Raw genomic sequence first — 21,819 nt, forward strand, 5'->3', positions numbered from 1 at the left:
ATTACTTCTATCCCAGTATGAATAGTGATTAAAGTTAGTAGTTATTATTAAGTCAACTTGCTAGACTTCAAGCAGAGCCATGCTTTTGGTATATACAAAGACTATCTTCTGTAACTTATCCAGCTTAATTTTCCATAGACCCTTAAACAATGGTACTGGAGATGCAGTCTGTGCATCAATTTTCCCCCTCTCTCTTCTCTTAACATACCATATTTATGGCCTTTATAACTGCAATGTCTAACTGCCTGCCTAGAAATTGGAAGATAAAAGTAAGCCAGACAGAGCTCATAGCAGCAAGCTGAAATCCATTTCCAGGGAATTAATTTCAGTTCAAAACACGCATCAAATATCAAGTCCTTCTACTTGGAAAAAAGAAATATGTTATAAAAGGACCAAGCACATTTCTTCTAAGTCTCCCATGATTTCTTATTCAGTCATGCAAAATGGTTTAATCCAGTAAAAGACCAGTAACCACTACAGGGATGGACTAACAAGCATATGAGCACTTTAAGAAAGAAATAGAATCTGTAAAACTAATAGAGATCAACACTGTGACCCAGCTGTTTGGTCTGCAGCCACTCACAGATCATTGCATTTAGCATGTAAGCCACTTGTCATAGCTGTTCTCATACTTACTGAAGTATTCCTCCTAACTGCATTGCTTTACTGTAATGCAACGCTGTGTTGACTGTCATGATTTTTTTACATCTGGGCAAGTAAGCTGCCTTTGATAAATGCTACTACTTGTTATGAAAACAAATATCACTTGTCCCAGGGAATAATAACACTGGACTATGAATTCCACCTACTGTCTGCCACTCTTGTCACAGCTCCTGAAAAATCCACTCCCTGTCTCATAACGCTTCTGCAATTAAAGTGCCATTCATTTTACAGTCGTGAAGCATAGAAAGAGAATTATAAGTATGCACCTTAAAAAGCAATGCATTTTGAGTAGCTATTTTACTTTTATTAAACTGAAATTATTTTTTAGCATCTACATTAACATGAGTAGTTTTGTCCCTGTAGTCAACCTCATTTCCAAAATAAATTATACTTCTTACAGAGAAAACTAACTTGAAATGGGACATTCAGGTTATAACAACGTAGCAATCCAGAAGTAGTTTTAGATTTGTCATTTGGTTGTTTCTCAGCACTTAAGAAATACAAAAAATCTAATTGCCAGTTGTATCTGTGCATTTTTCTAGTCAACTGAATTCCAGACTGACTTACAGAGCAAAAATTCAGGAATTTGCATTGTTACACATTTTTTTTTTTTCCCAGGTGAACCCTGCAATACAATAAAGATTTTGATAAAACCAAATCCAGTAAGACATATTAGTTAAATATTTTTTAGATAAATTTTGGCCTATAATACAAGGAAGAACACATTCGGTTAAAATGAAAGAGTATAATACAAACCAAGCAAGCAGAGTGGGGAACAAAACAAAAGAACACCCAGCCAGCCTACCCTTAAATTTCAAGACAGTGACACAATACACTTGAGGTCCTAAAGCTGAGAAAAACATTTCATCTCTTTGTCAGGCAGTATATTGTCTATATTTAAACTTGGTTAAAAAAAAAAACTGAATAGGCTCACCCAAGTCAAAATGTTACTATTTTCTTAATTTAAAGTTCCAGTGGTTTCTTTGGTGCATCAGTCTCTTCGGCAACCCCAGCAGGGAGATTGAGCAATGGATAAACACACAGAACCTGCAGCATCTTCTCAGATCTATTATATCTAAGGCTTTTAAGGAACATTAGCATCATGGTGAGGGAAAGCCTGAATTGCCTTTAGCTTTATCGTAGTTAGCACAGTAGTTGTTTGTAAATAGGATCTCAAGAGAGAAAGCAATGTCTTAGGCTCTAAAAATAAAGGAAGAAATTAATTAAGGAAAAGGGGAGTATTATCTCTTTGAATGGTTGTAGGGCACAAAAAGGACGGAGCACAATTGGAATGCAGAGGCAGACTCCTGCCGGGGGGTAACTGCTGGCAAAGAAGTCTTATGAGTGGAAAGGAATACGGAAGAATAATGAGTTTGATTCTGTCTGAAACAAGAACAGCGCACGGCAGCCCAGACAGGCTGCATGCGGTGTTGGGAGCCAAGCCGTGGGTTAGGACATCACCGTGCTGTTGTCATCCACTGGGAGGGAGACACATGTGGCTTGGAGGCGATCAAAGCAGACAGTACTGCCAGGATCTTCAGGGCTGACGTCAAGCATAAACTTCTTAAATCTGTGTTCCACTTTATTTTCAACCAACTTAAGTTTTCTAAACACACAAGTTATTTCCAGCAAACCACTGCTCCCATGAGGGGGAAAAAAATAAGACTGTGGCCAAAGAACATAAATCAAGCTGATATAACCTATCCTCACAAATTTTACCCTGCTCAAAAGAGACAAAAAAATCCACAACCCTAATTTTTTATTTTCAAATTAGTCTACTTGTGAAAGGATAGATGTGGCACAACTTCCCAAGCAGTACATTTCAAGGTATCATAGCAAAGCCAAAAAGCGCACTATCCACAATTCCTTCTTGCTAATTTTTTGTGAATATAATATCTTGCTTCATAGATATGCAGATGCCTTAATCTGCCCCAAAATCCTTAAAATTACTTCATCCTGAAGCAGCATTATTATTTGCAAAAACTATACATTTAGACTTTAAATAGGAAAGAAGTTAATTATGTTTCAGAAACAATCTGAAATGGTTCAGATCTACTGACAAGAGGTGAATTACCGATCGCTAATTTTAAGGTCTACAGTTAATCTAATTAATTTGTCATTATAAAATGTGTTAAACCTGCAAAAAACAAAAGCTACAGCTTCCTGCTGAGTTCATGAAGCAAAAATACATATTAGTCTTTTGGGTTTAGGTAACTGACATTTATTTGGATAAATAAGTACTGCCAGAAGCATAAAAATAACAGGCCTTCAACCAACAAGTTCTGCCAGCTCCCAGTTTGGGCCAAAAAATAAGAGATTTATATGGATTCACTAGCATAAAATGACAGCTCTGTGACTCCAGGCTCACTTAGGTGATTTTAAAGCCTTAAACTGAAACATAGTTCTTGAATTTAATTTAGTCACTGATAATTCAAACAAATGTTTTACATGGGATCAAATGAAGTACAGTAAATCCAGCTTTGATTCCTAAAACCAAAACTCAGATGAATTATAATGAAAATTGAATGCACTTTTCTTTAACTAGCGTCACAAGGTCCTATAAATTACTTGTACAGATCTCTATTTTTTCAAATAAATGTACTGTATTTGCTGGCATACAAACAACCAACATTTCATTTTAAAATATGCAGGTTCCTCCTGATCTGTCCAAAATTCTTTCTAAAACCACTAAAAAATTATGTAAGAGAATGTAAAGGCTGGTTTATAAAACTAGAAATCCAGAAAAGAGCCCATCTCTACTTATTCATCTCTTCTAAGAAGAAAACTAAGTCCTGGTTGCTTCCTTGCTGCTAGGGCTTCAGGGTTTTTTATCTTAAGTTAATAACAATTATAAGTAAACATAAATGTAGCATGGGAGAAGGCACAACTGAATTACATGCATGAATGTTGGAAAGAAACATGACAATTCAGTGCCTTTCTTATATTTCAAATCAAGCTCCATTAATTCAGTTCTGAATCAGCTGTTAGGTGGGAAAGGAAATCCATAGCTTTATTTTAAGCATCTCCTTACTTCCATTCCAGACAAAAACAATAAAGCTAAAAAGTGAGTCTTGTTTCACAAATTCACAATTTTCATAGAATCATTTTGGTTGGAAGAGACCCTCAGGATCATCAAGTCTAACCATAACCTAACTATAGCACTAAACCATGTCCCTAAGAACCTCATCTAAATGCCTTTTAAACACCTCCAGGGATGGTGGAGGCTGTTCCAATGCCTGACAACTCCTTTGGAGAATAATTTTTTTGTAATATCCAATCTAAACCTCCCCTGATGCAACTTGAGGCCATTTCTGCTTGTCCTATCACTTGCTACTTGGGAGAAGAGACCAACACCCTCCCTGCTACAGCCTCCTTTCAGGTAGTTGTAGACAGTGATGAGGTCTCCCCCTCAGCCTCCTGTTCTCCAGGTTAAACAGCCCCAGCTCCCTCAGCCACTCCTCATCAGACTTGTGCTCCAGACTCCTCATCAGCTTCCTTGCCCTTCTCTAAACACTCCCCAGCACCTCAACATCCTTCTTTATTCATAACTGAATAAAACAATTCAGAGAAATAAAAAAATATTAAAAAAAAAAAAAGAAGCTGTAACTGAACAGCAAGAAAAAAACAATTGTGATTAACTGGAAATTGTTCTACATTTGGATGGATGGAAGGGTAACACCCAACATGAAACAAAGGCTTATATTTGATAAAGGGTGTCTGTTGGAAGAAGGCAATACTCATACTTGTTATTTAAATAACATCTATGCCTTATGTTCATACAACAGCATATACACCACCCGCCCACAGGAGTACTATCCACAATGCATGGCGCACTGGTTTCTGCTGTATTACAGCTTGAGGTTGAGCTTGAGGCTTATTGTTACATGTCATCTCCTGCATTTTTTAACAAAGTACACAGATCCTTATGGAATACTGATAGCATTTGCTGTACAAATCTGTTTTTAAGAGACAAAGAAGCTATCTATTTAAAAGTCACAGTGCATCTGCCTGATATCACCATTCACAATACTAGTTATTTCCAAATGCTTTGCTCATGTTTTCCTTTTTCCTGATGTTTAAAACTGTAAGTGAAAAGACAGCACTTTCACATTTCAGACGTCTCTTCAAATCCAAAGGGACAGCGAAGTGTGTGTTTGTTAATGATGACAGCTCCAAATAGACTGAAGTTCCAGATTCAGGTAAGATGCTTTGGTAGCACACATATGTAACAATTCTATCACCAGGCTCCTTTGCCTCAACTGCTGCAAACAAACAAGCCCCTTTTGACGTGGAAGAGTCTTGCTCCAGTCTTTTGGCCTTTCTTACCAAGTAATCAAAGAAGTAAGGACACAAAATATTGTTTGGAGTAATTATTTAAATTTGGCTTACTTCTGAACACTGAAATTCAAAGTTCTCAATGAAATGTATTATGTTCCTTTAGTTTAACCCCAACTTTTTATTCTGTTCACTGGCACATGCCCTCTGTTTATTTGATAAGTAGAGCTGAGTGGAAGACACCAGCTGTTTAGAAGCTCACTAAAGAATCTAAGTTTTCATTCATTCTTCAGTAATACCCAAAACCACTGAATAAGAGTTAGAGTCATCTTGGTTTAGATCCCATATAAACACAATATTTTATATAAACAATTGTAGGAAAGAAAAAAAGGCAGGAACAAAGGAAGGAACAAAAAGGAGACTTCTCATGAAGTCTTGGATGTAGGTAACTTGCCAGTGAAGAGAGAGCTTTTTCTTTAGGAATTTTGTGATGATCAGATTAGATCAAAAGGGAAAAGCATGCTCAGTTCTTGAATAAGCCAATCTCTCTCCAAACCCCCTTGCTATCACAAAGCAGGTACGAAGAGAGAAATGTTGATACTTATCGTCAAGAGCTTGTTCCTAGGGCCCATATGTGGGAGAAGACCATGCTCCTGGTCACTAAGCAAGCACACTGTACTGGGGAACAGAAGAATGGCTCCATGGACAAAGCCTTACCAGCCAAGGGGCATCATAGGCAGGAGGCTGCTGTGTGCCAGTCCAAGACGTACCAGCAGCTACCTGGGACTGATGCCCCAGGAGGGAAGCTCCTGGGTGCAGATTCTGCCTGACTGACACAGAAGCCTTTTCAGCTGCTCCAGGCCTCTCTCAGGAGCACAGTGCCGTCAGCATACTCCTGTCTTATCTGAGCAACCCAATATTTTGGTCTGGGAGAAAAAAAGAGTTGTAAGTCCAAATATGGAAATAAAATAATTCATCTGCTTGCCTTTTAACTTTTTTCCTCCTCTATAGCTAAGCACAGATAACTGCGTAGGACAAATGCATTCAGACAAATCTTTATAGCCATACAACAATACCTATTTTGCACTCATCTATTAGTATTTGTGAATAAAAATAAGGACACACACAATGACCATATACTACTCTGCAGCCTCCTCTCTTATTTTCTATTTTTTTTTTTTCAAAACAGATTGATGCACCTAGTTGCTGAAGCCTTCCTCTCTCCCATATTCATAAATGCTTTCCAAAAGGTAGGATTTGTTTTCAAATGAGATACCATATTCTTACTAATTAGCTACTTCACTCAGCTCGTGCTTCATGTGTGATACTCACAAACCAAGCTAGGAAGATGAAGATTCTTGTACATGCTAACAATAACAAAGAGAGAGCTTGATCTCTAGCTTCTAGTCACAAGCATCAGCACAAGTCTGCATGGATAGCAATTACTCAGAAGCAGGTGGTATCAAGTTCTGTTGTTTCTCTAAATAAAAGCTTTCTCGGGTGAAATCAGCAAACTGTCAACTGGTAAACAGGACACAAATCATTTTCCCTAAAATACCTCAGTTTTATATTCTAAACAATTTCTGGAGAATTTAACAGCCTACATTTATAAAAAGGCAAAGCCTACATGGAAACAGAGATTATTTTTTTCCTTAATTTTGAATTCCTTCATTTTAAAAACAAAAGAGAGATTAAAAATGTTATGTACACTTATGCTGTCTGAAACAGCTCATGAAAAATGCAAACAGCTAAAGAAAAAATAACAAGTCTGTCAAAATCTTAAAAGCAGATGAAGATAAAAGATTGATTACTCACACGGAAGAAAGCTTGAATTTTATACTTATCTAGGGATCAAAAAATGGAATAGCTCTGATAATTTGATACTTTTTATAATATCAAAAATGTTGCCAGGCTTCTAGTAGTTTTTATTCTCTAAGGGAAGGAGCCACAGAGCAGGCAGGGCTGTGACACTGCCAGCAGCAGCACTGCCCCCTGCTGTGGGCACCGGCCCCATTAACTGCTTTACTCCACTTTGGTCCCACCGCAGCCTGGAACAGCAGACATACAAACAGCTAGCAGAACTAAATTAATGGAGTAAGAACGGTTTCACAGGGACTGAACACACATTTTTCCATGATGTAGAGAATTATAATGATTCTTTATTGGACTGGGGAACATATGACTCCAACGGCAGCTGTAGGTCCCTTCCAAGTAAAATATTCTATTCTGTTCTGTTCTGTTCTATTCTATTCTATTCTATTCTATTCTATTCTATTCTATTCTATTCTATTCCATTCCATTCCATTCCATTCCATTCCATTCTTATTCCATTCCAATTCTATTCTCAGAATCACAGAGTGTTAGGGATTGGAAGGGACCCTGAAAGATCATCCAGTCCAATCCCCCTGCCAGAGCAGGAACACCTAGATGAGGCTACACAGGAAGGTGTCCAGGCAGGTTTTGAATATCTCCAGAGAAGGAGATTCCACAACCTCCTTGGGCAGCCTGTTCCAGTGTTCTGTCACCCTTAGTGAGAAGTTTCTTCTCATATTTAGGTGGAACCTCCTGTGTTCCTGTTTGTACCCATAGCCCCTTGTCCATTCCATTCCATTCCATTCCATTCCATTCCATTCCATTCCATTCCATTCCATTCCATTCCATTCATGTTTCCCACTCAGGGAAATAGGTTAAGATAAGTCTATCAGAAGGCTAATTCACATGATGAATTCCTTCAGTAGGAGCTCGATACTTCATTGTTTACATGGAATAATGGAAACATGCAAAGTAATTTATGAAAGTCTACTTTTAATTCCGTCTTTAAAAGGTACTAGCTAATCGCAATAATAGAATCAGTCTAAGAAACTAAAAAGGAGGTTAATCTGTTAAACTGGTAAAATAGCTATTTCCTCCAGAGCTGATATATAGTTTTCTTTGGTTAAACAATTAAAAGAAAAACAAAGCAAAACACAACCAACCAAGTAACTAAAACCAAGAGAACACACATTTAATTTTCAGGTCCAGAAAAAAAGGCAGATAAATTTGTCATGACAGAAACATCATACATCTCAAGAAAAGCACAATTTACTTGATAAATGCATTATTCCAGTGGACAAAGCTTTTGAATATGAAAAGTGTTTTCAAGAGGTTTGCAGATCTCTAAGAAGTTATTCAAATAGAGAGAAAGAAGGCTATGAAATCTGTCACATCAACTCTGAGAAGTTTTTGCTCTTTATCTTTTAAAATGGCAAATTATAATTAGTGCGATGATCTGTTTTAGTTTGTTGTAACATAAATTGAATCTTCTGTGTTACCCTGTACAATGCACAATACTGGAAGTGCAGCCAAAATTCAGGTCTCTGAAAGAATTTTTCACTTGAAAATGTTTTTCATCTCAGGTGATTTGGAACACAATTATGAGCTCTCCATCACTTTGCTGCACTAAGCATTCATCTTTTATGCTGGTGTCAGCACTACTGCAGTTTTACTGCTTTCCTATTTCTTTTGTATGTAAATCTCCAGAATAATGAACTAGAAGCTATCACATTGTTTGAAAAAATCTCCATCAGACGTGCATTGTGTTTATCCGGACTCTACATATTTTGTTAAGACTTGGGAGGTGGCAGGTACTTCTCTGAAAGTTTTGTCTAAAACCTCAGATTGCTTTAAAATAGATGCAACTTCATAAGAGTTGTCCTATGCCAGATGTTGCAGATGATACCAGACAAACCTGTTGTACACAATGCAACATCTTAAGTGAAGAGATATTTTTCTTGAAACCACCACTTGTTAGTTCAATATTCCAGCTTGTTTGGAAATACCTGGCTTGTTCACCAAGACCGGCCTTGTAATATGAACCTTGGCTTGCATACAGAAATTTCCCCCCACCCGCAAGCAGATAATGTCCTGTTGCTGTCTTCACTGATTTTTGGAATTGGTGATCTACTTTTACAGTCAAAGTATTTTTTAGCTCGCCTCTTCAATGCATACTTCTACACATGAAGAGGTGAGGTGCTATAATTCTGTGGAACTGAACTGAGTAAGTATGCAGTGTTACCTCAAATGGTTTTCCAAGCTGTAGAGATCCACTTCTACTGATAAATCACAGTTTATTTAAATACCTACTTATTTAAATACTGCCACTGCTCACATTGAGATCAATTTCATGTTAACATAACATTTTTCCTTCCCCCAGATCATTATGGCAAGCTGTTCAACCCATGTACTCCTCCTTAGCTACTCCTGATTTTTTCATTCCCCAAAGTGTTTACAAGTGGATTTACAAAGCATTCACAGGAATTGCTCACCCACTGCTGAAATGCAAAAATCTCTCAGGTGAAACAAAGCAATTACTTAGGAGTGCCCAACTCACTCAATTTATCAAAGCTAATTATTTGAGGTATTAACTGATGTTTCGCAAGGTAATTCATAGTTCTTTCAGAGGTACAATTAAAACTGCAACTCTGAGCTGAGTTAGAATATCAAGGCCATGCCCTGCCCTTGTCTGTATGCTTTCTAGACAAGCATTTAAATGCATGCAGAACCCTGACTCCATTTAACGTATTTTGTGAAGGCTGCGTTGATAGACTGTTGAATCCATTCGTAGTTTGCTTATCCTGAAGAAAATTAGGTACTGTTAGAAAAATAACAGAGAATTTACAGCTTATTTATTCAAAACACTAAATGAGGTCATTCCTAGGAAGGTTTCTATAGCAACCACCACTATTAAAGATTGACAAGAAGGGTGCTGGTTGGGCTCCCTCCCTAATGAACTGAATTAGCCGCATTTCCTTTCCCAGCAGGAGGTTGCTCAGCCCCTGATGGTTTCATCAGTGATGTCTCTGCTGAGACCCTGCCTGGAACCCCACCTAGAAAAAGAACTGCTGTTCATGAGCACATAAAAATAAGAATTCACTAAAATTATTTTTTTCTTCCTGTGGAGAAGGTTTATCCTGATGGTAAAGAACGATCAACAACCAAGTACTAGACTGAGAATCCATAGCTGATCTGGGCAGAACGCAAGAGATTAGAGTAGTGCTTTATATTTCCCAGCTGGACTGGGGTATTACACATATTAGCTCTTTTCGTTCAATACTACTAAAGCCCATGCACCATAATATTATTTCTGATTTATTGTATCTAAGCTTGAACTCAGTCCCTGATAATAAAAGGACAAGTCACTAATAATCCTCTGCATCACACAGTTGCTATCAGCTAACAATTTCATATTCATACTTCATTGATTCCTGTGCAAGAAATATTCCCTGTCTATTTTTAAATTACATACCTACAAGAAATGGCTCAGTGTTATCTCTGCCTTTGGCTGGATACAACAAAGCTATAAAGATTATTTTTTTTTTCTTTTAAAGGATGATAGTACAAAGGAACATGCTGACAATATGATTTAGACCTACTTAGAACCAGAGAGTAAATCCAGTTTACGACCAAGTTGAAATAATAAGTTCATCTTATCTACTAGCATAAAGAGGGAGTGGGAGAACAATCACATTACCATAAGCATGCATTTTGGAGAATGACACAGCATCTTATTTAAGATTTTATTCTTTCTGAAAGACATATTTATATTCTTCTGTTATCAATACAAAAGCTTCAGAAAAGCCAGCCTTCTACATTAAACATGTGTGTGTGTGTCTCAAAAAGAAACAAAGAGCAGGAGAAGCTGTCTATGAAGCACTAACTTCCTCGGTTTCAAAAACACCATGTGAGTCATATCAGGAGTAGCACTTAAACCATTTGACCATAGCGACAGAGAAAAGAATCCAGCTTTATGTGATACAGTATTTTTCCAGAGAAAAAAAATGCCTGGTCCTGCAAAGTGTTCTGTAGATGGCCTGTATCTTTTTCAGCATCTCCATATCTCCTGGAGATTAAATTCCAAATCTCAGTACCACAACAGTCAGTTTCCCCATAGGCTTATATGAGAAGTATCCAAAATTCTAAAAGCACCAAGCATCCCACCTGCTTTCCATCTGAGTGCTGGAAAATATTGCATAAATCTACCCTACCATAGCTTTAAACATCAGTTAATAGTTTCTCATGCATCTCTCTCTTGAATCCCTTTTAATTCGTTCTTCTGACAGAAACAAGCACAACGTCCTCTGGACACATGAGCACTTCCAGTACCATTAAAGGTTTCAGTCCTGTCAGCTTCCCCCTGCAATTACATTGTAAATCTCTTCTTTTGCCATTATGTAGAGATCAAGCACTCTGAGAAACAACCCTCTTACTATAGGTCATGCATTAATAGATGAGTCCTGTTCTAATTACTGTGATGGTAATCCAATATATAATTCATACAGTGAAGAAACAAGAGAGTCCAGCCAAGGCAGTGGTACTAGTTCCCTTGCTGATTCAGAACTGCATCCAGAGTGGTTCTTTCATTTGTGCTCATCAAGAGTCAGGGAAGTTCAGGGCCAAATCAATAAAAAACATGTCTTCCCTTTACAGCCTGGGCAGAAAATATCCACATCGATACAGAAAATCAATTACTTTTTCTGCAGCTGCATAGGATTAACATCAAGAAAGACTAAACACATTTGACTTTTAAAATAAGCTCAGAAATGGTACAAAGAACCTCCTATAAATCTGGCATTTATGAAAAAGATTAGCATGCCTCTACTCAGAGGTAAGTTTTTGAAAGTACTAGAAAATATCCACTTCTAGAGAATCTTTACTTGAAAATCTCAGACCTCTTTACCTTTGTTATTCTGACATATTTTTATCACTACAACCACATAAAATGCGTAATTCTTTCTGTAACAGCATTGTTTACTGAAAGCAAGATAAATCAATAGCTTTCCACTTTTTAGCCATGCAACTCAATCTTATTTCCCAGCCAAGCACAATTTAAAGTAGCATTCACAGAAAACAGATCCCATTATATGATCTGATCCAAACACAGGACACCATGCGTAAGCAAATCCAGCTCCTTTCCAAGCGGGCGGCTGAGGAACTTGCAGGAGGCCTCTCAAAAAGTCTGCACTTCATAGCTCTGTATTTCTACAGGATGTCTTTGCGGCACTGCTTAAGCAAGAGAGAGAAAGCTGGAAGCTTTCCAATGGGAACAGGTAAATAGTGAAACTACTGTTAATATATCAATATTAAATAAAGCAATGTTCTGCCTAAAATAAGCACTCCTGCTCATCTGGCTATGAAACACTATGGACAATTTTTGGCATGGTAAGGAAAAATAATAACAGAAGAAAAAAAAAATGATTCTTGAGTTGAAATGTCACGACTTCAGGAAGAAGTTCTTAATCTTATTCAACTTCATTCTTTGGAGAGAAGGAGTTACACAGTATAATATTATGTCTTGAAGAAAGCTCACATCGTAATTAAAGAACAATGACCATGTTGCAACAAGGCTTAAGTGACTTGAAAGAGATGCATCTTACCTTGCAGACACCAGACTCCAGCCTGGACTGTGAAGGAAACATACAAACACAAATGGACTGGGCTTGCTGGGCAAATGCACAGCACAACCTACGTGGGGCATCCCTTCAGCAGAGACAAGGACCTCCTCTTCTAGTCTTCCTCCTAATTATCTAAGTTATCACAGAACTGACTGCTGTGGGCCAGTCAATGACACCTGAATGAGCTGCAATGCCTTGTTTTTTTGGGGTGGGTTTTGGCTTTTTTTGGTTTTGTTTGTTTGTTTTCTCTCTGCAGAAAAGTTCCAAGGTCCTTCACTCTTTGTACCACATTCCCACCTTGGTTTGAAATTTTCCTTTTGAGGATTTCCCTCACAGACCCACTTCCATACCCTCACAGCCTTTGCACAAGAAGATTATTTTAATTAATATTTTGCAGGTGGCTACCTTATATTTTATCTTATGCATCCTGTAGTCATCCTGTAGAGCGTAAAGTTTTTGAACATTATTGCAGAAACAAGCATATTTGTAAACTGGATGATCTCCATTAGCACTGTTTTCTAGGAGGACACTATCAAGCATTGAGTCCAAAGATGCGACCAGTATGCATTGTCAGCAGTTGCCACCAAAACCTTCAATTTCTGGAAATTTAGACTGATGATATTTTGAAGTATCTGAATTGTATTGTGCACAAACCATTAGATCACAAAAGATATAATAGGGATATACATAGGATATATAATTAGGGATACATAGGGATACATAGAGATAGCGATACAGGGATATAATTAGAAACTATGCTATAATTCTAATTTGAAATGATAGCAGAATAGAGGTAATTTGATCCAATGTACTTTGCTACACCTGAGGCTTGTAATTTATTACATAATTTAGGTTGTCCAAATCAAAATGCTGCTTTTAACTCACACTACTATGATGTTTTTCCTTTTCTATAAATGTTGCATACAATTAAACAAACAAACAAACAAACAAAAACAAACAAAAGAAAGAACACCACCACTGATCTTGATGTTAAAGATTCCTTACAGTGTTTGCAGAATTTCACAAGTTTCATCATACTACACTGCAATAGGAGATATTGTTATTTAGACATATTGCAGCTCCTGGAATAACTTTGTCATATGCTTGCTAAGCAAGAAGAAGAGACAAAGGAGACCTTGTAACAAAGGATTTGTTCTTGTATTTAACCAAATCAGTGATAACATGAACTAGATTGAGGCAACCAGAAGACTTGTATAAATGGAGCAAAATGTGAAGTGAGTCAGCTGGCTGTAGTGGACATTGACTGGACAAAAATTAGTTTAACCCAGGAATTTCAAATGTTGATTGAATTAAAGAGAAAAAACAGAGATAGTCCTGACTTAAAGACAACACGGAGCAACACAAGGACCTAAGAAAAAAAAAAAAAAGCACAACTCTTAATATCTGGTTGGATCTCACTTAATTGTAGATTTGCTTACTTGTAGTAGATATTTGAATTAATGTATGTACTCTGCAATTGTTGATGATCAAGTCATACATTAGGTGACTTAGTGGCATAGTGTTTCAATACTTTTACTTTTTAAAGCATCACAATAAGCTGGAATAGCTCTTTGCCCTCTCTGTAGTGATTTTCTTGCCCACCTCCTTCAAACCAAGTAGTGAGTGGACTGAAAGCATTTTGACAGCTGACTGGCCGGACTGTAAATTGCTGTGGTCGCCAGCTGATGTGCAACGTGCAAATCTCCATGGGTTGTGGTGTAATGCACTAGTCGTACAATTCTGCTCTGGTTCACAGCAAGCAACACACCTCAAAATATAGACAACATGGTTCTGCGTACAACAAGATTTTCACCTAGGTTCTTCCCTAGATTTAGTCCAGGGGTTGATCATGAGAGACTAGAAAAAGATTAATTTCCAAGTCAGCTAGTATAGCTTGGCTGAAATAAACACAAATACCTAATTTTGAACATTTACAATAAAAGTGCACCAGAAATACCAGTGAAAGGTATTCTATCATCATCCTGCACTTAAAGAAAAATAACAGAAATTATAGACGTGGAACACTCATAATAAGAAAACAAGAAATGTAGTTTTAGCAGTGGGAAATAAAATACATCTATTCATCACTCCTTTTACATTTTTAAATAAAATATTTAATGGCCATGTCTTTTCTTAAGCTTTCTTCTTACTTGCTCACAGCATCTTTCACTTTGGATAAGAGCTATGTTCAGCAACGCATAGATATGTATTTCCAGCAGTTTCGTAACAATTTTAAGTGTTACAGGATGTTAATGAAGCACAGTATGCACAAAATACCTTTCCTACAAGTTTCTTCTATTTTATAAATTGAATCAACAGAATTCTGATTAATTTATATTTACTGCAGTGTTTTGTTTCCCAGAGAAACAAGTCTAAGCTCCTCATCTCATTACTCTTAGAAAGGGCTTGTAGCTTCAATATTTAATGTCAGGGAGAAGGAGATGGAGTTATAAAATAACCACTACTTCATTAGTCATTCCATGAGTATATGAAATGAAGACATAGTGATGTACATGGCAAATGATGAACGGAACAACCGGTATTGCAAACCCTGCATCAGAACGGTTCTTGCTGTAAAAACAATTTACCTCTGGCAATCACACTTCAAAACTGGTTGAGATCAAAGATAAAACTGAATATACAGTGATATCTATTCTTCCCACTCTCTCACAGATATCAATTTGTAATACAACACAGGACAAATATGAAACCTTTTTACTATTTTCATTTTTGTAGGAATAAAATAATAGGCCTCAAAAACCTTACTATTTTGTTCAAAATTGCAATAAATGAAAAAGGAAAAAGGACAAGTATGGGTTCCAAGTTATATTTTTGAAATATAAAACTACCACATTGTGACATTTCTTATTTTAAATATTTTACGTTTTGACATGCTGACACATTACAAATGAATGCTGAAGATTTCTTGGAAAGACTACAGGTGCTCCAGGGGCTATGAGAGAAAGAGACAGCTGCATTTGACACAGCCATGGATGCTTTAATGGTCAAAACAGCAAACATATGTTCCTACAGTTCTCAATGAACTGAAGTCACAGCTACTTTTCTAAGGAAACCATATGGAATTTTTTCTTTAACAATTTTTGCAATTATTATTGAATTCATTATTATTAGCATGCCAGAAAACATGAGCCACAGCACTAGGGGAGGTCTAGGAAGGCCAAAACAGTAGCCCAATCTGCACATCCTTTTTATCCACAAGTAATTTCACCACATTGGTAAGGACCCTCACAAATGCCAGGACACAGGTCTGATGTGTATGATGATGGAGCTGACTCAAATAATGGTTTATACAAGGAAGACAGGGTCTAATTATTTCTGTGTTAATCCTACCAAAATCAGGTCACCCACCATTGTACAGATGCAAATACACAAAGTCAAATCATTCTTCACAGAAATTTTACAATGTGGTAAAACAATTGACTGTAGATGGAGTGGATCACCTAAGCAAAATGGAGAACAGCAATATTTATTTAGATTGGTAGGAGTAGGCCTGAAAGGTATATGGTCCAATCACTGCCCACTCGATTTATGCAGCTGTAACTCTTACCCACATTTTACTTGGCAGATGCAAAATGCAAAATTCAGTGTTTTCACTGGTAACAAACATTTTACCAGATGGTCACTTAATCAAATGTATTTGCTTGCTAATACAGAAACTTTGCAACTACTAGCACATTTTTATAACATTGACATATTTATAAATCTAAAAGCTGTTTCAGCTCTTTTTATAAAGTCACATATAGTACAATAAATACTGCAACAGAATTCCCACTTTCAAAGAGAGTAGATCTAATAATTTTGGTTTAGAACTTTCCCTCTACGCTTAAGGATTTGCAAGCTTGAGTACATCAGAAAAAATTATTTTCAATCTATTATCTTTGGAATGCAGCTAAGAACATAAGCACTGTCTGCAGGCTTAATTTTGCTATGCAGAGCTTCAGAGTACACAAAGAGCTCTACTGAATTTTTACACTGGAGACCAGTGCATCAGAGGCTCTACCTCCAAACAACAACCTGCCAGCCATGAGGCCTTCTGCTCACTGCTGGTTTACACAGCAGTCAACTTCCATGCTAAAAATTTCAAATGTAGGAGTGTAAATTAATTTTTAGGGGAACACTCCAGATGGACCTGTTCAGACAGACAGTCTGATCCAGCCAAAACTGAACTCATCCATGATGTCAGGTTTGTCCAGCACAGCCCATGCTGAGACACCAGAAAGCTGCAAACATAAGGCTCATCGTAAAACTTATCAGATTGCCAAGGCAAAGGACTTTCCATGTCCAGACATGTCCATTCATTTGTAATAGCTTCTCAGAGTTTTTAAAGTGATTTTCTTCTCTACATAGCTCAGAAACATCATGTATTCGAAAGCCATAAATAGAGTGGATTATCAACAAAGCTACTTTGACATAATATGCAAATCATGTCAAAGTGCATAGTATATTTGGGGTTTTTTGTTTGTTTAGTTTTTTGTTTGTTTGTTTTTATTGTTGTTTTTTGTTTTTAATGTAGGATTATCTGTGCAGTGTGATTCATTAAATGGAGTTAAGCTCCAGTTTTCATTAAAACAGTTTTCATGACTTCACAGGATTAATGTATATCAATGTACCTGTCCCACCAGAATAAAATTTTCCTTTTATTTTTGTAATCCACTCCATCTTTAGTTACCGAGAAAAAGCTCAGATAAAAGGGTGTTAAAAACCCCTGAAAATATTATTTCCTACTAGACCAGTTAAGACTAATTGTACAGACAGGGATAAGTAGCATCACTTGGACTCTGTGTCAGCTGCAGAAGACATAGCTCAGAAAAATCAGGAACAAACCAGCCACCCAGCAACAAAAACAAACTAAAAATTTATGTTCTTTCTAACAGCATCAGCAGGTTTCAAGTCACAGTTTCAAAGAATGAAACCCACATTAAACGGAATTTGTACACTTGCCTGCCACAACAGTCTCAAGTCAACATCCAACACACTCTTTACAGCGATCTGGGGAGGAAATCTAATTTTCCATTTTAGTCTACATATCAATACCCTCTTCCTGTGGTAAGCCTACTTCTCTTATTCCCCTGCCATATGGCAAATCAAATTCACAACTGAAAGTCAAGTAATTGCAATTGACTGACTGTAGGCAGACTTTAAAATAGGAAATTCCGGTTTTCCTATAAAGCCCTCTGCATTATCTCTGTTAAAATATGTATTAATTTTAGCTAATATTAATTATTAATTTAGATCCAAATGCATTCCTTTTCCAGCAACAGTATAGCTTCAGTTTAAAGTGTATTCAGTAAATGTTTTATTGATCAAATACCAGTTCTCTTTAGGAACATCCTCAGTGATATAACAGAAACAAAACTTCAGAAAGCTACTTACTTTTCAGCATGATGTCTGAAGTGAGAATACAGAAAGAATTGCATCAAACCGCAGAAATTGTTCTGCTCAACATCTGAATGTAAAGACAAAAGACAGTGTTTTTGATTGCCCTCTGTTAGACTTCAAAATTGTATACACAAAAGGGTAACATGTATGTTTCACTACTCTGTTTTGCGTCATCATTCTCTGTCTTTGTGGAAGCACAGAAGCATTATAAACCCCAGGAACTGAACAGGCAGCAAATGTTTCTTTCATCTTCATGTTTCTCTGTCTACTCTCTCCTTATGACCTTTGTATGCCAATATACCATTGTACTAATTTTTTAATCTTAATAAATCAGATAAACATAATACACTGGAGGATGCATGAATACGTTTTTTGTGGGTGTCAATATTTACTACTATCATGAAATTATATAGTTTACCGCACTACATACAAAGCTTATTTGCAATTAAAAATATTTAATCTTAAGGAAGTCTCAAGCAGTATAAAGAACTGGTATTTTATTTTCTCAAGAAGACATACCAGGAACCTTCCCTTCAGCAAGTTTTTATTCATATTCAGCCTACATTTTTCCACTAGCAATTAGTATTAGTAATCTTTTGCTGGTATTGTTACATCATTATATTATTATACTAACATTATTTTCATGCTTATACTCTTCTACTACTCAGAGAATGTTATGGTTTCCTAACTCCCAGGCACCATTATTCCTATTATTTCTTATACCAAGGTAAAATTTAGGAGATTTCTAGACTGGATCAAAAATATTTTGGTAAGAGTTTTACAAAAACGTAACTCAAAATATTATCATTATATGAATGTGCGTAATAAATACATAGGTTTAGTCATTCATTCTACGTGAAATCCCTCTATTCCCCTATAATTGTTGTTTATCTCTGAAAGCCTTTCAATTTGCCAGTATAGCATGACAGTGAGATATAACATAGAACAGTTAGAAAGGTGTTCAGCTTTCTGGATGCAGCTGAGAGGACCACACAGATTGTTGTCATGTTCTTCAGAGCATGCACAAAGTAGAGTGTGCATTTTTCCATTTGTAAGGTGCATAGCCACATGACTGAGTCCACTGCCATGGAGTTGATATACTAATTTGTGTTTTTGAAAACAGTCTCTTGATTTGTTATGTCAATGTTTCAAAGCTCACTATTTTTTCTTGATGGAACAGAATTATAGTCAAACAACTCTCACTATCAGTTTGATTCCAATTTTATGCCTGTGGTCATATAAAGCAATCATTCTAGTTTTCTCAGAGCTGCTTCCAACCCTTCCTTATATTTACAGCACACTGAATGTTAAATGCTGTATTTACCAAATTCTAATATGGAAATAAGAGAGGGTATCTTCCAGAATTGAAAAGGAATACCAATATTAAAGTCTGATGATTTTATGCAGGAAGCTAAATCATTAGGCCTTAAGATCTAATGCCCTTAGGAACACAAACCAGCTAATTTATGCATTAAAGATGCAATGTATTTACATTCTTTCAGTGTGTGAGATTTTTGATAATTTCCTCTCCAACACTTTGTCTCCCTTAAAGTCCGTACAAAACCAACATTATATTTTCACATTTTGGTAAATATGAAACAAAGAAATTTGCACCAAAAAAAAAAGTATTTTTATCAAAAATTCTGTTATTTAAAAAGTTTTAAATATCTAAAAAATTTAAAAATCTAAAAAAAGCTTAAGTTATTTTTTACTGAGCTGTTCTTCCTACAAACATTTCAAATGTTTCAAAATAGAAAGTAAAGTGTTGTCATTTTCTGTGACTTTTTTAGATCAGCAAATTACAAGTTTTTTCAGTATTCTTTCTAAAAGTTGGCCTTTATTATGTAGTACTTTGATGGCAAAGGCAGGACTAAAGGCTTACAAAATACCAGGCTATTTATTTCAATGATGAGTTATTAGTGTACTTACAGTAACTATAAATGCAAATCTGAAGGCAACGATTGTGCAACCACAGGATTCAACGTGGTGATGCACAAAATGACCTCTGTGACTCGCATATAACAGACAAGAAATTCACCTGAATTCCAGTCCGCTACATTAACTGAAGTTTCTGTTTTAAAAACTCAGTGCTGCTTTTCTAGATCACAGTTTATCCTTTAAAAAATAGCATTCTTACATACAACAGAATTATCCATCACTTTTAAACAGCATCACAATAAAAGTGGTGGTATTCAATAAAATTTTGTAGGTTAAGCTCAAGACTTGTGTGAGATGAAGCTCTATTTTTCTTCCTTGAGCTTAAAGCAATGTCCTAGTTTCAAATATTTTATTTAATTAATGTATCATCACTAGAAAATAAAACATTAAGTACAAAAGTACATGGCTTATCAAAAGCTAAAATGAAATTACACTTAACGGAAGAGTTAATATCTTCCCCAAATACATTCAAACCAGCTAGAATTGCACTAGCAGTTTCAGGGAAGTTGTATTTAAAAAGATTTATCATCATTATCTGATCAAAAATTTTCTGTGGACTCCATGTTCAACAGATCAGTCTGCAAGAAAAATGGACAAATGCAACAACTATTCTACCATGATTTCCTTTGAGCCCACTATTCCAGCTGATCAAAACTTTCTAAAATTTCAGCTTTCTAGGTGCAATTTCAGTAAATTGGATGCAAAGAACAAATAGATATAGTGTCAGACACCTGACAAGAAGTAGAGCTAAAAATGAAAAAAACCTGACAAAAGTAGGAAAAAGTAATTCCCTCCCATGTTTGTTTTAAAAGGAGGAGACAAACACCTTAGTCCTTTAAGAATTCTGGAGATCTTAATATGAAAGATGGTATAATATAACACTACATAGGAAGAAAGTTGTGGAGGAAAATGGCTATTTAGTCAATACCATGACTCCTGATCTAACAGCTCTGAGCAAATTTTAAATATTTATTATTTGCTATATTTGTTCCTGATATAGTAAGTTATGTTAGCCCAACCTCTCCCACTTATAACCAATGTTAATGATACTATTACAACCTCTGAAGTTGGATACCTTCATAGATAATTGAAGGTGATAGAGATTCAGCAGTGAATGGAGAGACAAATACTGTTTTTAAAGGACATTGCATCATACCTCAAGGAGGTAAATAAGATCTCCTGGCAGCTGGTGAAAGAAATACAAATTCATCATGTCAAGGGAAAGGGTTGAAAGAGTTGTGAGCGTCCTAGAGCTGCAGCTGCGCCACTATACAACCAGTGAACAATCAAGTCATTCAGTAAGACAAAAGCAGGCAAACTCCCTGATAGTTAAGAAATCCCTACCTTGCACTTCAACAAGTCTAGAGTTTTATCCTTTCAGTTAGAGAACCTCAAATGACGGAATATGTCCTTAGTTCAGTTACTGTCCTGACATAAAAGATGAAGTAGCGGAAGCAGAAAATGTGCCTGACTCCCTTTGCATCTCCCTTGTGTCGTGCTGTAGTTCTGAACCGTGATTCTTCTTTACGAAAGCAAACAGCAATTGTTTTCTTTTTCCATTTCAATGGGACTAGAATAGACCCAAGGCTGCTCAATTATAAATGTCGCCTGTGCCTCACATTTCCGCTAACCAATTGTGATGACCTATCAGTGTGCAAGTGGCCCATTTGTTCCCGAAACATTTTCAAATCATATGAATCCTACTTAGTAGCAACTAAAGATTTGCAAGTGAAAGCTTGACCGTTACATTTATTATTATTATTATTTACTACATGTCTGTCTCTGAAAAGCCCTGTAACTTTAATTGTTGGCAATAAAGTCCATTATTAGCGGCTTCCAAAATGCTGTTAACAAGACAATTAAGTATAATTCATGCAAACAATTTTCATGTATGAAAATATTTTTACTCCATTAAGGAAATTTTCCCATTTAGTTTCCCTGATACTAAAAGCCACCAATAAAAGATGGAACCAATCATGGAAGAGGAAATTGCTTTTCTGTTGCTGATCAGACAACAAACTGGAGCCAGTCAAGTTTCCACTAAAGCATCAGTCTGCTGACAAAGAACATCCCTGTAAACTGCTGATTCTTGTCAATCATGCAGCAACTTTTT

General features: G+C 36.4%; 1 protein-coding gene across 5 annotated transcripts in view; it reads right to left on the bottom strand.

The window, feature by feature from the left end:
* Nucleotides 1–21,819, bottom strand: part of NRG3 (neuregulin 3) — a 467,171-nt gene that overhangs the window by 311,808 nt on the left and 133,544 nt on the right. Inside the window, exon 1 of one of the 5 annotated variants that reach the window (XM_065067649.1) lies at nucleotides 17,763–17,787. The exons of the other annotated variants lie outside the window; for them this stretch is intronic. Coding sequence (XP_064923721.1) covers nucleotides 17,763–17,772 — 10 coding nt within the window. The 5' untranslated portion in view covers nucleotides 17,773–17,787. Of the gene's footprint in view, nucleotides 1–17,762; nucleotides 17,788–21,819 lie in introns of those variants that run through there. 5 annotated transcript variants of the gene reach the window in all.

This window comes from Columba livia, chromosome 6 (assembly GCF_036013475.1).
Source record: "Columba livia isolate bColLiv1 breed racing homer chromosome 6, bColLiv1.pat.W.v2, whole genome shotgun sequence".
Lineage (NCBI taxonomy): Eukaryota > Metazoa > Chordata > Aves > Columbiformes > Columbidae > Columba > Columba livia.